General features: G+C 56.1%; 5 protein-coding genes across 5 annotated transcripts; 2 read left to right on the forward strand and 3 right to left on the reverse strand.

The window, feature by feature from the left end:
- Positions 1 to 340: 340 nt before the first annotated feature.
- PHYSODRAFT_507730 (hypothetical protein) lies at positions 341 to 2227 on the forward strand (the record flags this gene model as incomplete). The annotated part of the gene is made up of 3 exons (XM_009531814.1): positions 341 to 1336; positions 1373 to 1552; positions 1628 to 2227. The coding sequence occupies 3 exons, from the start codon at positions 341 to 343 to the stop codon at positions 2225 to 2227; spliced, it is 1776 nt and encodes a 591-aa protein (XP_009530109.1).
- A 618-nt stretch (positions 2228 to 2845) lies between these two features.
- PHYSODRAFT_506016 (hypothetical protein) lies at positions 2846 to 3400 on the reverse strand (the record flags this gene model as incomplete). The annotated part of the gene is made up of 1 exon (XM_009531815.1): positions 2846 to 3400. The coding sequence occupies one exon, from the start codon at positions 3398 to 3400 to the stop codon at positions 2846 to 2848; it is 555 nt and encodes a 184-aa protein (XP_009530110.1).
- Positions 3401 to 5764: 2364 nt separating this feature from the next.
- Positions 5765 to 7714, reverse strand: PHYSODRAFT_510274 (abc transporter; the record flags this gene model as incomplete). Its single annotated transcript, XM_009531883.1, has 1 exon — positions 5765 to 7714. A coding segment is annotated over one exon (1950 nt), but the record flags the coding sequence as incomplete, so codon positions are not given.
- A 2522-nt stretch (positions 7715 to 10236) lies between these two features.
- PHYSODRAFT_510177 (ABC transporter-like protein) lies at positions 10237 to 12072 on the forward strand (the record flags this gene model as incomplete). The annotated part of the gene is made up of 1 exon (XM_009531816.1): positions 10237 to 12072. One exon carries the CDS (start codon positions 10237 to 10239, stop codon positions 12070 to 12072), a length of 1836 nt encoding a protein of 611 aa, XP_009530111.1.
- A 199-nt stretch (positions 12073 to 12271) lies between these two features.
- PHYSODRAFT_249730 (putative endo-1,3-1,4-beta glucanase) lies at positions 12272 to 13023 on the reverse strand (the record flags this gene model as incomplete). Its single annotated transcript, XM_009531817.1, has 2 exons — positions 12272 to 12790; positions 12817 to 13023. The coding sequence occupies 2 exons, from the start codon at positions 13021 to 13023 to the stop codon at positions 12272 to 12274; spliced, it is 726 nt and encodes a 241-aa protein (XP_009530112.1).
- Between the last annotated feature and the right edge of the window lie 1322 nt (positions 13024 to 14345).

Below are 14345 nucleotides of genomic sequence, written 5' to 3' on the forward strand. Positions count from 1 at the left end.
GCCGCCTCAATGTTCAGCAGCGGAATGGGAGGTCAACATCCTGACCGTTGTCGGCTCCCGCGCAATGCTGCACACGACGGCGTACCCATGAGGCTCGTCAATGTGCGCGCGCTTCAAGCTCGTCGACAGAAAAGGCGAATGACTCCACCTCATGCGCTGCCTGCTGCCGGGTGAGACGGTGAAGACACACACGACCGAGGCCGGCCCGCGTGCTGACCCTCAGTCCCTCGTGGTGGATAGCCCAGTACTGCAGAGCAACCAGCACGACGACCTACCTAAGCCCTCCCCATGCATCCCATCCGATCCCGAGGTCATTTGGGAATTCACCTCGCTGCTGCCAATGGCGTCACCACTCTCCCCTACGAGTTACGCCATTCTTGAAAGCGATCACAGCCAGGAAAGCGGCCACACGGGGGCGGTCGTGGCCACTCCGATCGAGAAGCCTCGAGCTGGCCGGATGATCAACCAAGAGATCGAGGTCAAGTACGAGGCCATTCGGAACCCGTGCGTGCTGAGCTGGAGCGACTTGAGCTACACCGTCAAGGGCAAGAAGGCGCCGGAGCTGCCATGGGGCACCAAGACCATCCTGGACCGAGTCAGTGGCCGCTGCGCGCCCGGCGAGCTCACGGCCATCATGGGCCCGTCGGGTTCGGGTAAGACCACGCTCGTGGACTTGCTGGCCGACCGCATCAGCTCGGGCGACGTGGCCGGCCTGATCGAAGTGAACGGCACGCAGCGAAACACGAAAACTTTCCGGGCCGTGACGAGCTACGTCGCTCAGGAGGACACGCTGCTGGGGTCCTTCATAGTGGTGGAGACCATGAGGATGGCGGCCAAGCTCAATCTGCCCAACACCGTCACGTCGCACGAAATCGAGATCCGCGTCGAGAACGTCATGGACGCCATGGGCCTCGGGACTGCCCGCGACACACTGGTCGGAGACATCTTCCGCAAGGGGCTGTCGGGTGGCCAGAAGCGCCGACTTAGCATCGCCATCGAGCTGCTGTCGAACCCGAGCATTCTCATCTTGGACGAGCCCACGAGCGGCCTGGACTCCAGTGCAGCTCACAACGTCATGAAGTTCATCGTGAAGCTCTGCGAAGAGGGCAAGACCGTCGTGTGCACGATCCACCAGCCGTCGTCGCTGGTCTACGAGATGTTCACGAATGTGATCGTGCTCTCGGCCGGCCAAACGGTGTACTGCGGGCCTCGGGCCACGATGATCCCGTACTTCGCCTCAACAGGCTACGACTGTCCGCAGTACATGAACCCGGCCGAGTACTTCATCAGTTTGGTCAACACAGACTTTGAAGATCATGCTGAAGTGCCCAAGCTCGTCTACGCCTACTCCAAGAGCGACGTGAACAAGCAGATCCAGGACAGAATCAACCGAGACCGATCTACACTCAAACACTTGCCCGATATTCGCAAGCGTCCTCCTTCGGCGCTGCGCCAGTTCGGCGTGCTCATGTACCGCAACACGCTGAACAACATCCGCAACCCGGGCATCTACTGGATCAGACTCTTCATGTACTTCTGCCTCAGCTTCATGGTCGGCACCATGTACCTGAGCAGCAACGATGATCTCACCGAGGAAGACCTGATCCCCATGCTGTTCTACGTGCAGGCGTTCCTGGTGTTCATGTCGGTGGCCGTGCTGCCCTTCTTCATCGAGCAGCGCGCCGTGTTCGCCCGTGAGCGCGCCAACAGCTCGCTGAGCGTCGTGAGCTACGTGTGCGCCAACTTTTTGGCCACACTGCCGGGCATCTTCCTCATCGCGGTCATGTCGACGGCGCTGGTGGTGCTGCTGGCGGGGCTCAACGCGTTCGAGTACTTCTTGCTCAACCTGTTCCTATCGCTCGTGGTGGCCGAGTCCATGATGCACGTGATCGGCGCCGCGGTGCCGCACTACATCATCGGCATCGCGCTGGGCGCGGGCGTGTTCGGCATGTTCATGCTGTGCGAGGGCTTCATGGTGCCGCGCGACTCGATCCCGGACTACTGGATCTGGGGCTACTACCTGGCGTTCCACTCGTACTCGTTCGAGTCGTTCGTGTTCAAGCAGTTCGAGAACGAGACATCGGAGGAGGCCAAGGGGATTCTGACCAAGTACGGCATGGAGAACGTGGACGTATCAAGGAACATGTTGCTGCTGATTGTGTATATTGTGGGTTTCCAGGCCATCTTCGCCTTCATCCTGTGGAAGTTCCACACGGGCCGTCGCTGAATCTGCGAAGCTTCATTAAGTTTTTCGAGAAAATTGAGTTGGTATATAATCTTTTTCGCGTCGACAACTCGTACAGTATGCGGGTGCCTTTGTCAAGGTGACTATCCTATGAGGGAGCCATTTTTTGCGGTGGTGTTAGTTACGGCTTTCGCCACTCAAGGATATTAGCACGGGATTGAGCCTTTCCAAGAAGGGGCTCTCAGTCGAGTGCAAGTGCAAATCGATCGAGTCTGTCGAAGTGACCTCCGTGGCGTTGCGGCTACTACACGTAACGCATTGATTTGACGGCGTGCTAGTGCCCGACCGCCGGGCTGTCGAGCTGCAGGACTCACAGCAACGATTCCTTCAGTTTTATCGATCAATTCATAAATGGTGAATCTGAATTGTATTAACATTTATGCGTACGGCTCTGCATATCTGACCAATCACAAGCCGTAAAAGGTTGAAGTGGTTGCAAATCCTCACGATTTCCGGCATCGTACGTACGACAGCAATTGAATCGGCACATTTCTCTTCTTGCTACATGTGCTAGTTTTTATTAGTGTCCTAACATACCACACAACCACGAAACTAAAGTAAACGTCCAAAATGAACGCGCGGGTGACAGCACGAGAAGCTCTAGCTGTCGTCGTCTCCTTCCAAACTTGAATCAAACGATCCGCAGCTGGTACAATCGAGCCCCGCGTCCATCGTCTCCTGGAGGAGGTCCAAGTACTCGAAGTTGGCCTTGCAGTCCAGCGAACAGAATCGACCGAGAGTCGACATCGACTTGAAGAACAGACGCTCGCAGTTTGCGCAGTGGGTCTGTCGATGTCGCCACTCGGCTTCACTGGAGCTGGCGTGGATTCTTGGTCGCTTGGGTATGCGCATAGATCGAGTGCGTGGCACAGAGGCCGATGCTGACGAGCCGAGGCTGTTGGGGATGGCGATGCTGGCACTGGGTTGACGCACAGCACTCGTCGGGGTGACTCGTGCAACAGGAACCGTGATTGGAACAGGGTCTTCACGCCCTGGCCAGGACTTGGCCCGCAGCTCTCCAGCGGATCGACGCTGTCGGAAGATCAACTTGGCCACGCGAGACGCAAAGGTCGGTCGGTACTCGACCCGTTCTTCTTCGAGGCGCGTGGTGTTCTTGCTGTTGCCTCCGTAGGCAGCCGTGGGCTGGTTGATCATGATGCGAGCAGAATGGTTCATTGTTTGTTTGGTGGTTCACTAATCGATTGGAGGCGAATTGGTAAGTGCTGTGCTTGTAGCTTTGACTTCATCGTGGAGAGACCTCGTGTTGTTCATCTTCTTCTTCCTTTCTCGGCCGAATACACTTGTGATCTTGAAGACCCGCTTGGGCCGCTTCGCACGGCACGACAGTAGTCGACGAGGCTAGTGCCGTGGAGGAAAGGGCCTTGAAATTAAAATTCCCGGGCACGAAACACCGAGTCATGGGCCTCGGTGCACTCCAACTCAGCTCGACGTGGTACTTGGGAGTTGTCTAACAGTCCGGCACGGTGACTATCGAGGGGCTGATAACAACACACGAGGCTTTACTATGGAGCTGCCCCACACAAGATCAACGCGCGCGTGGAAACGCAGCCTGGCTGGTGAAAATGGTGTGACTCAAAGCTACACTTGAAACTGCGGTAGCCCATCGACGCAAGTGTTCGGATCGTCGTCTCTCAGTTGCCGATCGATGTACTACACGACCAAGGGCCTTGAGTCGTGTAGTACAGGCGAATTCCGGCGGGAGCGCGCTGCCTTTGCAGCATTGGGAGGAGGGCAATACCTGTATTGCGCACACACTTCTGATAACGAAACCGTGACAATCGCCTGACGACCACCGAGAGAGTAGATTTAGTTGATACCTACAAACCGTATTGTTACGCCGTCTTTCAAATACTACATGTGCAGCCAGGTTATGTTGTAGAAAGTAAGATGTGGCAATCGCGAGCGGGTATGAGGTATACACTTAGAACGCTCTAAACTGTTTGCATTCCTGATAACTACAGTGCCTAAAGACTGTAGGCTACAGTAATTAGTCTGGCTTCAAAATTAGTCTGGGCCAGACTAATTCGTGTCGACCAAAAATTGACGTCTTCATTATTAGTCTGGCTAAAAATGCTCATAATTAGTCTGTCGTGGTGACCACGATTCTAGTCCACCCCACCTACTTTAAGGCACCGCTTGCTGAAAAACTCCCTTGACAGCAGCCAATTTACTAGATCTCGTACAATATCTGCAATATATAATAGATACCTGGGTATCCAACCCATATATCAGCCTTCTCTAACCATTTGAGAAGCAGCATCTGCGATGATTTAGTGTTTATTTCTTATCAAAGCCACGATAAAATATAGCTACAGTTTAAAATACTAAAACAAATACGTATAAACACATCATTTCACAAAAATAATGGTTTCTTACTTGTACTGGAAAACGAGCATTTTAGATCTTCATAATTAGTCTGTCACTGTTGGGGCCAGACTAATAATTGTGAGCGATGAAAAATCTGGTATTCAGATTTAGTCTGGGCCAGACTAATTACTGTAGGTATTGTACCTGAATTATGGGAACTCTACTTCCTGTAGCCTACCTTCAGTGCGTCACCCAGCTTACTATCGACTCTACAGTGTAGAATCTACAGTATTGTTCTGTTGCATCCCCCGTCCCAGTGTTGGCACGAGCCGCCTCCCATGCCACGACAGCCAAAAGCAACAGTCGCTCTGGCCCCCAGAGCGAAGAAGAGTGCAATGTATCAACGCTGACATCGAGCAACGCACGCGTCGCAACGCTGTCCACGCCGAGCTGATGACTCGAGAAGCACTTGAAGCTGGGTACCGGATTGTCGCCTCGCAAGTATTTGGGCACCATCTGAAGTCTCAGCTGAGCATTGGGACCAGGCATTGAGCACTTTTCGCACCCGTAGGAGAACGATCACTCATCAATGCAAAGTCGGCTCATCTAATCAAGTTCCGAAAGGCGGGGCTATAGCGCGGTTAAGAAGTTGTGCTTGATGGCCTGCTTTATCGACTCACCTACATTGGGAATGTTGGCATACAATTTTGCCAAACGTTCTTACGGCGCCAAGCACCTCTAGGGCAGTCTCTGCGGTTCTCAGAGCGACCCGGGGGTGCTTTGTAGTAATCTCAGATTTGGTCGAACTACATTTATAAACTGGTAATCCTAGATTTGGTCGATCTAAAAAAGGGTACACAAATTTAGTAAGCAATCTGTAAAGTCACAATTTAAGAAATTGGACGTATTTTATAAACACAAATATATTAGATAATCAATATCTAAGTCGTTCGAAAAGACTAAGTGAGTATTTTGATTCAAAGCGTCCTTATTAAGGACGTTCTAAATCAAATACAAATGAAAACGAACAGCACGGACCTTTGAATACCGAGAACTACTTCGAGGTTCCACCTCTCAAGCACAACTACATGTAATGTAGAGTAGAGAACTATTAATCCCGAGCGCAATAGTATCACACGTATTATATTCGCTGACTTCATATATTGGCCTGACTACACTAGCATTAGCCACTTAACGGCGGCCCGTGTGGAACTTCCACAGGATGAAGGCGAAGATGGCCTGGAAAGCCACAACATACACGATCAGCAGCAGCATGTCGCGCGTGACGTCCACGTTCTCCATGCCGTACTTGGTCAGAATCCCCTTGGCCTCCTCCGACGTCTCGTTCTCGAACTGCTTGAACACGAACGACTCGAACGAGTACGAGTGGAACGCCAGGTAGTAGCCCCAGATCCAGTAGTCCGGGATCGAGTCGCGCGGCACCATGAAGCCCTCGCACAGCATGAACATGCCGAACACGCCCGCGCCCAGCGCGATGCCGATGATGTAGTGCGGCACCGCGGCGCCGATCACGTGCATCATGGACTCGGCCACCACGAGCGACAGGAATAGGTTGAGCAAGAAGTACTCGAACGCGTTGAGCCCCGCCAGCAGCACCACCAGCGCCGTCGACATGACCGCGATGAGGAAGATGCCCGGCAGCGTGGCCAAAAAGTTGGCGCACACGTAGCTCACGACGCTCAGCGAGCTGTTGGCGCGCTCGCGGGCGAACACGGCGCGCTGCTCGATGAAGAAGGGCAGCACGGCCACCGACATGAACACCAGGAACGCCTGCACGTAGAACAGCAGCGGCACCAGGTCCGCGTCCGTCAGGTCGTCGTTCGTGCTCAGGTACATGGTGCCGACCATGAAGCTGAGGCAGAAGTACATGAACAGCCGGATCCAGTAGATACCCGGGTTGCGGATGTTGTTGAGCGTGTTGCGGTACATGAGCACGCCGAACTGGCGCAGCGACGACGGCGACGGCTGCTCGATGTCGGGCAGGTGCTGCAGCGTCTTGCGGTCGCCCTCGATTTTGGCGGCCAGCTCCTTGCGGGTCTCGCTCTGCGCGTACGACTGCACCAGCTTGGGCACGTCCGCGTGGTCCTCGAAGTCCGTGTTGACCAAGCTGATGAAGTACTCGGCCGGGTTCATGTACTGCGGACAGTCGTGGCCGGTCGAGGCGAAGTGCGGGATCATCTTGACCCGAGGCCCGCAGTACACCGTTTGGCCGGCCGAGAGCACGATCACATTCGTGAACATGTCGTAGACCAGCGACGACGGCTGGTGGATCGTGCACACGATGGTCTTGCCCTCGGCGCAGAGCTTCACGATGAACTTCATGACGTTGTGCGTGGCGCTCGAGTCCAGGCCACTCGTGGGCTCGTCCAGGATGAGGATGCTCGGGTTCGACAGCAGCTCGACGGCGATGCTAAGACGGCGCTTCTGGCCGCCCGACAGCCCCTTGCGGAAGATGTCGCCCACCAACGTGTGGCGGCACGTGGCCAGACCCATGGCCTCCACCACGTCGTCCACGCGGGCCTCGATCTGCTTGGACGTGACGCTGTTGGGCAGGCTGAGCTTGGCGGCCATGCGCATGGTCTCCAGCACCGTGAAGGACCCGAGCAGCGAGTCCTCCTGGGCCACGTAGCTCGTCACGGCGCGGAACGTCTTGGTCACGCGGGCCTCGCCGTTGAGCTCGATGTCGCCCGTGACGTCTCCGGAGCTGATGCGGTCGGCCAGCAGGTCGACGAGCGTGGTCTTACCGGAGCCGGACGGGCCCATGATGGCCGTGAGCTCACCGGGCGCGCAGCGGCCGCTGACATGGTCCAGGATGGTCTTCTTGCCGTCGGGCGCGTCGGCCGTCTTGCGGCAGGCCACAGAGTAGCTGAGGTTGTTCCAGCTGAGCACGCACGGGTTGGTGAGGTGCTGGTAGGTAGGCTCGGGCTTGCCGCCCGTCTCGAGCGCGTCCAGCGCTGAGTAAGGTGTCGAGTGTGGGGAGGCCATGACGGAAATCGACGGCTTGCGGTCTGGGTCCAGCACGAAGAAGCACAAGCTGTTGGCCGTGCTGCCGGTGGAGGAGCGGAGACGGTCTCGGTCGCACTGCGCGAGTTGGATTGTGATGGCCCGGGGCGGCGCGGCACCGGCTGACAGTCAGTCTGTCAAGCTGTCTTGCTGTCGATGCGGCGCGAATTGCGGAGTGTGCAAATCGATGCCGGGCATCTCGCGGACCCTAAGGCCGGCCCGGCCGATCGCTACGCCTGACTCGCCTTTCCTGTCGACACTGCGGCGCTGCAGGGACCCGGCGGAGAGGTGCATGGCCGCAGTCAGTAACGGTGCCGCTGATGAAAGCGCGCCTTGCACAGACGGGGGCCAGGTGGTCAGGCATGTGGCCGAAGTCAGGCACGCCGGCGGCACCACCACCCACGACGCGGCGAGGCCGCCGTTGAGCGCAGGGTTGGATGCCAGCTCTGCCGGACTTTTGCCAAATGCTGGCACTATTGCAATAATCTAGTCAAATTATGATTACCTTCGACAAATGCTGGCACTCGCTGACAAAATTATCAGAAACACCTTGGAAAAAACTGACAGTTTATGACAGCGTCGCTGCGCTGTCGTTAGGGGCGACATTTCCGGTTCATTCCCGTTCAACACGCTGCACTATCTAGCTCATGGACAAGTTGCTACGAAACGGACAGGGACGCTTTCGAGAAGCGCGGCTGGCGCAGAAAGCGCGTCGCTGGCCCGCCTGCTCCCGTTCAAGCTCCAAGGAAGGTCGGTCGGCCCAATACGAACGCCCCTCGAACTTGCCGCTACTGTCCGCCGACAAATGGCAACATGCGTCCCAGCACGCGGCCAGTGACATCGGGCACTGGTTGGAACGCACCACTGATGAGAGTTCTTCGGAGCTCGTGGCCGTCACACTTTAGGGGTGCCGGGATCGCCACTAAGGCGCCTAGCTATAGGACGAGCGGAATGAGACGATCGTCGACAACGTCGTAGGATGTCATTAGCCAAAGAAGTTAACAGACAACAATGTACCTCAATGCGAAACGAAACGAACTTGCCGCTACTGCAAGAGGACGTTGAAGACGCCGCAAGGGCTACGCAACCATTTATTTGGCTCACAAGAACCGCTGCGATAAACGGTCGGTCGCGGCTCGTGCTGAGGCACGCACGTGAGCCGGACTTACTAGTTCTCGTTATTAGCTTTCGTCTGCTTTCTCTACGGCTTCTCTACTGCTCGTCTATCTTCCTCTGTCCCTCTTGGTCTTGTTATCCTCTATCCTGGTGTCCATTGCATCACGAACTTGTAGCCATGTGCTATCGCTTTAAGGTAATATTTAAAACATTATTGTTGATAAAATTATTAACTTGACGGTATTGCGGTATTTACTAATCGTTTTTGGATAGAATATGATCGTTTCTGGCACATTATTATCAAAACCTGACCATATATCATCGATTTTGGATGGATTATCATCGCTTCCTGATAAAATATTGACTTCATCAAGAAAAATTTACCAGAGCGAAATTTTGAAGTGAACCAAGTTTTATTAAGGAAACTCGAGCAGTCATAAACTAATGCATGGTGCCAAGACTACTCAGACACCAGAGGGAGGCATAATCTCACAGACCACAACAGTGTAATTGTAACCCAAACGTGATTCCTGCGGCAATACCAGCTTTTCCGCGGGGTCCTCTCTCGACATCTTCGTTCATTTTACGCCACAATGTCTACTTTGTAAGTGAAGCGAGTGCGAGCGCTAAGAGTGCATGCGTCTAATAATACCTGCTCAGGCCTGATGCATCCGTGTGCAAATGATAGACTTTTATTAGGTGTTTCTGATAATTTTGTCAGCGAGTGCCAGCTTTTGTCAAAGTGCCAGCATTTGTCGAAGGTAATCATAATTTGACTAGATTATTGTAATAGTGCCAGCATTTGGCAAAAGTCCAGCTCTGCCTGACTTCAGAGCCGACGAGCTATGGACGCACTGGGTCAGGCGCTAAAACCCAATGGTAGCCACGGTTGGCTGGCATCGCTGGCCAACACCGGAACTGCCGCCGTTGCAGAGCGGAGCCCCTCGTAGATGGATCGCCACGTGCCCCAGCAACGCCAGACCACCCCCGAGTCAGACATAAGATAGCTTGGAGATCAGTGATCTCCAGACCACCATGGTCTTCTCGTCGTCGATGGCCGCCACCAATGTAAGCTCGGCGGGCCACACATGCGGCGGGGCCAACTGGTCGATCGGTCACCTCTCCGCGCCACATCCATCAGCTGGTGCGAGCCAGCAGCATGATGTCTTCAGCTTGAAGGCGTCGTGCACCACTAGGTGCTTTCAAATTCAAACCGCCGTGACTCTGATGGCCGTTCACTGTTCACAGTTCGGTCCGCGAGTTCACACATGATATCTCGTTCGAGATCCGAGAAATAAATTTTTGCACGATAGCTACGCTACGCCTGACTCGACAAGATCCTTCGGCTATCCGAGAAGGTCAGGCAGAGCTGCTTGTGGCGGCGGAGGCCTCTATCATTCTGGATACATCTGGCCGATTGTCAGCCAAATCCAAAGCGAACACTATTGAACTCGCTTGTCCGCAGGCAGGCAGTCCTGCAATTGAACAGCACAAACTCGTTTTAAGGTCTAGTGTTCATATTCATGGCGGCCGTCCTGGAGTCACCTCGATCTATGCGAGGGTTATCGTACGCCATGCTGGAATCGCTTGAAAACGGAAGGAAGCCCGAGCCTACCTACCAGCACCTCACCAACCCGTGCGTGCTCAGCTGGAACAACCTCAGCTACTCTGTGGCCTGCCGCAAGACGGCCGACGCGCCCGACGGCAAGAAGACCATCCTGGACCATGTCAGCGGCCGCTGCGCGCCCGGTGAGCTCACGGCCATCATGGGCCCGTCCGGCTCCGGTAAGACCACGCTCGTCGACCTGCTGGCCGACCGCATCAGCTCCGGAGACGTCACGGGCGACATCGAGCTCAACGGCGAGGCCCGCGTGACCAAGACGTTCCGCGCCGTGACGAGCTACGTGGCCCAGGAGGACTCGCTGCTCGGGTCCTTCACGGTGCTGGAGACCATGCGCATGGCCGCCAAGCTCAGCCTGCCCAACAGCGTCACGTCCAAGCAGATCGAGGCCCGCGTGGACGACGTGGTGGAGGCCATGGGTCTGGCCACGTGCCGCCACACGTTGGTGGGCGACATCTTCCGCAAGGGGCTGTCGGGCGGCCAGAAGCGCCGTCTTAGCATCGCCGTCGAGCTGCTGTCGAACCCGAGCATCCTCATCCTGGACGAGCCCACGAGTGGCCTGGACTCGAGCGCCACGCACAACGTCATGAAGTTCATCGTGAAGCTCTGCGCCGAGGGCAAGACCATCGTGTGCACGATCCACCAGCCGTCGTCGCTGGTCTACGACATGTTCACGAATGTGATCGTGCTCTCGGCCGGCCAAACGGTGTACTGCGGGCCTCGGGTCAAGATGATCCCGCACTTCGCCTCGACCGGCCACGACTGTCCGCAGTACATGAACCCGGCCGAGTACTTCATCAGCTTGGTCAACACGGACTTCGAGGACCACGCGGACGTGCCCAAGCTGGTGCAGTCGTACGCGCAGAGCGAGACCCGCAAGGAGCTGGCCGCCAAAATCGAGGGCGACCGCAAGACGCTGCAGCACCTGCCCGACATCGAGCAGCCGTCGCCGTCGTCGCTGCGCCAGTTCGGCGTGCTCATGTACCGCAACACGCTCAACAACATCCGCAACCCGGGTATCTACTGGATCCGGCTGTTCATGTACTTCTGCCTCAGCTTCATGGTCGGCACCATGTACCTGAGCACGAACGACGACCTGACGGACGCGGACCTGGTGCCGCTGCTGTTCTACGTGCAGGCGTTCCTGGTGTTCATGTCGGTGGCCGTGCTGCCCTTCTTCATCGAGCAGCGCGCCGTGTTCGCCCGCGAGCGCGCCAACAGCTCGCTGAGCGTCGTGAGCTACGTGTGCGCCAACTTTTTGGCCACGCTGCCGGGCATCTTCCTCATCGCGGTCATGTCGACGGCGCTGGTGGTGCTGCTGGCGGGGCTCAACGCGTTCGAGTACTTCTTGCTCAACCTATTCCTGTCGCTCGTGGTGGCCGAGTCCATGATGCACGTGATCGGCGCCGCGGTGCCGCACTACATCATCGGCATCGCGCTGGGCGCGGGCGTGTTCGGCATGTTCATGCTGTGCGAGGGCTTCATGGTGCCGCGCGACTCGATCCCGGACTACTGGATCTGGGGCTACTACCTGGCGTTCCACTCGTACTCGTTCGAGTCGTTCGTGTTCAAGCAGTTCGAGAACGAGACGTCGGAGGAGGCCAAGGGGATTCTGACCAAGTACGGCATGGAGAACGTGGACGTCACGCGCGACATGCTGCTGCTGATCGTGTATGTTGTGGCTTTCCAGGCCATCTTCGCCTTCATCCTGTGGAAGTTCCACACAGGCCGACGCTAAGCAACAAGTTGAAGTACCTAAGCTAAATCTCGAGTAAAATATGTATGTATGGTGCTCTACGCTCTTGAAAGTGCTTGATAATTAATACTGCTTGATAGATCTACATCAATTGCCGCGGATCGGCGATTAGTCATAGTTCCGTGGTATGAAGATGAACATCAACCCATTTGTGTTTCTTGGTGTTCTAAGGCCTGACCACTTACAGCGGGTTAACTTTCTGGGTGAAGTTGATGGCCAAGTGCCACGCCTTCTTCACCGCCTCCTTCGTGGCAGAGTCTTCGATGTCGCCGCGGCACACCCAGCCGTGGATCATGTCGGGGAAGTTCACGACGTTGCTCAGCTCAGCGATGTCAGGCTTGGCCTTGAGGATCTGCTCCACGACACCTCCCTCGCTCACGAGGGGAGGGTCGTTGCCCGCCGCGCACAGCAACTGGGGCACCGAGATCGCCTCCGTCATCTTCTGCAGGGCGCCTTCGCCGTTCACGAGCTGCTCGGCCATCCAGCTCGGGTGGAAGGACACATGGCCCTTGATCACGGGCGTCGACAGAGCCGACTGCTTCGCGCCAACGTAGGCGCCCCAGCAGTAGCCGTAGCTGCTGATGGACTGGACGCCGACCTCTTCCTGCAAGTAGGCGATGGCGTTGGCCACGTGGGCGCCCGCAACCTTCTCGAAGCTGTTCTTCTGCAGCCAACCGGGAACATCCTGGCCCTCGAGGGTCTCAAGGTAGTCACCGTCAGTAGCACGACGGCGTAGCCGAGCTTGGCCAGAGCTTCGGCGTCCTGCTTGATGCGGCTGCTCTCCGGGCCGAAGATGTCGGGGATGGCCACCACACCGGCCTTGGCCTGGGCAGGGCCCGCAACGAAGAGCTTGGTGTTCTTGTAGGTCTTGGGCACGATGGCGTTGGCGGCGGTATCCCTGGCGGGCTCCATGACGGCGGGGCAGCAACTCATTTTGGCGGAAGGACTTGGGGCTCGAAGAGGAAGAGTTTCGAAGACAGCAAAATAGGAAATGACCACTGGGAGGCCTGGCCACTGGAGACTTTCGGCCGGCCGGGCTCACAGCATGAAAAACTGAGGTAATCGCCGTGATGACGGGGTTGATTGCGACAGATTGCACGAATCGCTGATGTCGGTCGGAATTGGCCCCGATCTCTGGTACATTTTGGTGTTGTACAGGGATGCGCCCGACTCACATTACCTGCCTCGAGCTTTGCAAGAGATATTTGCAGCCATACATAGGTTGATGAGGAACTGTACAGGTCATCACTGATGACCGCTACATGAGGTTGGGCCACCCCCCAGCAGGACGTAGTCGTGGTTGTCGACGCGATCGTCTTGCTGGAGATACACAAATTGTGTGACGGTATTGGCCCGCCAGGAACCTTGTTGAAGCTGCTTCGGTTCGAAAGTCGAGTGACGTGATCAGCACCGCTGATCTGTACCAGCAAGCGGCCGAGCCTACCGCAGGTGTACCGGAGGCCCCAACTTCCTGCGTGAATGTGGCTACACCCAGGACTGCAGTGAGTACCGCTGGGCCTGCAGGTAGGCGACTGTTGATCCACCTGTATTGACGAAAGGCACGCGTGCACAACATTTCTGCTTGGTTCACTACCACTTGTCTGCTGGCCCGATCTCAATGTTATAATTGCCCAGCAACAAACTAGGACGCAACTGTAGAGCCATCCAGCGGTGCAGTGTTTACTGCTTTGACGTGGCGTGTGAACTTTTAGCTGCTATCAATGCGATGATATAATGACACCACGGAGCTGTTTGGACTGCCATACCGTATCAAGACGGCCAGTAGCTGTGCCGTTGAAACCTCACCCTACTTGCCCGCTGCATACTACTGCAACAAAGAACACGTAAATTCGAGCTGACAGACTTTGCGTGAAGCTTTTATAGGTGACAATGCTCCCAGCACTTGCATCCCTCCAGACTCTTCGATGGGTTAGCCAGGATCGCTGGCTCGAAGCCGCGACGTGGAAGCGGCCTGCCACACTGTCAGTAAAGTTCACTATATCCTTCTTCAGTTAGACTCTCAAGATCCCGCCCCTCGTCGCGGCAATTGAAGTTTGCACCGCCGCAACAAGTTGCCTTTCAAAACGAGCGGCCACGAAGCGCCGGCGCTTATAGATACGCAGACGCACCTCCCATTGGCAAAAACTCTCGTTTTTCGTCCACTCCCCTTTCAGACGCGTTCACCCCCTCCCGAGTATACACAGATCAAGTCAATCTTGCCGCGCCGTCCGTCCCCGCCTCTCCGCCGCAGATTC

This window comes from Phytophthora sojae, assembly GCF_000149755.1.
Source record: "Phytophthora sojae unplaced genomic scaffold PHYSOscaffold_5, whole genome shotgun sequence".
NCBI classification, from domain to species: Eukaryota; Oomycota; class Peronosporomycetes; order Peronosporales; family Peronosporaceae; genus Phytophthora; species Phytophthora sojae.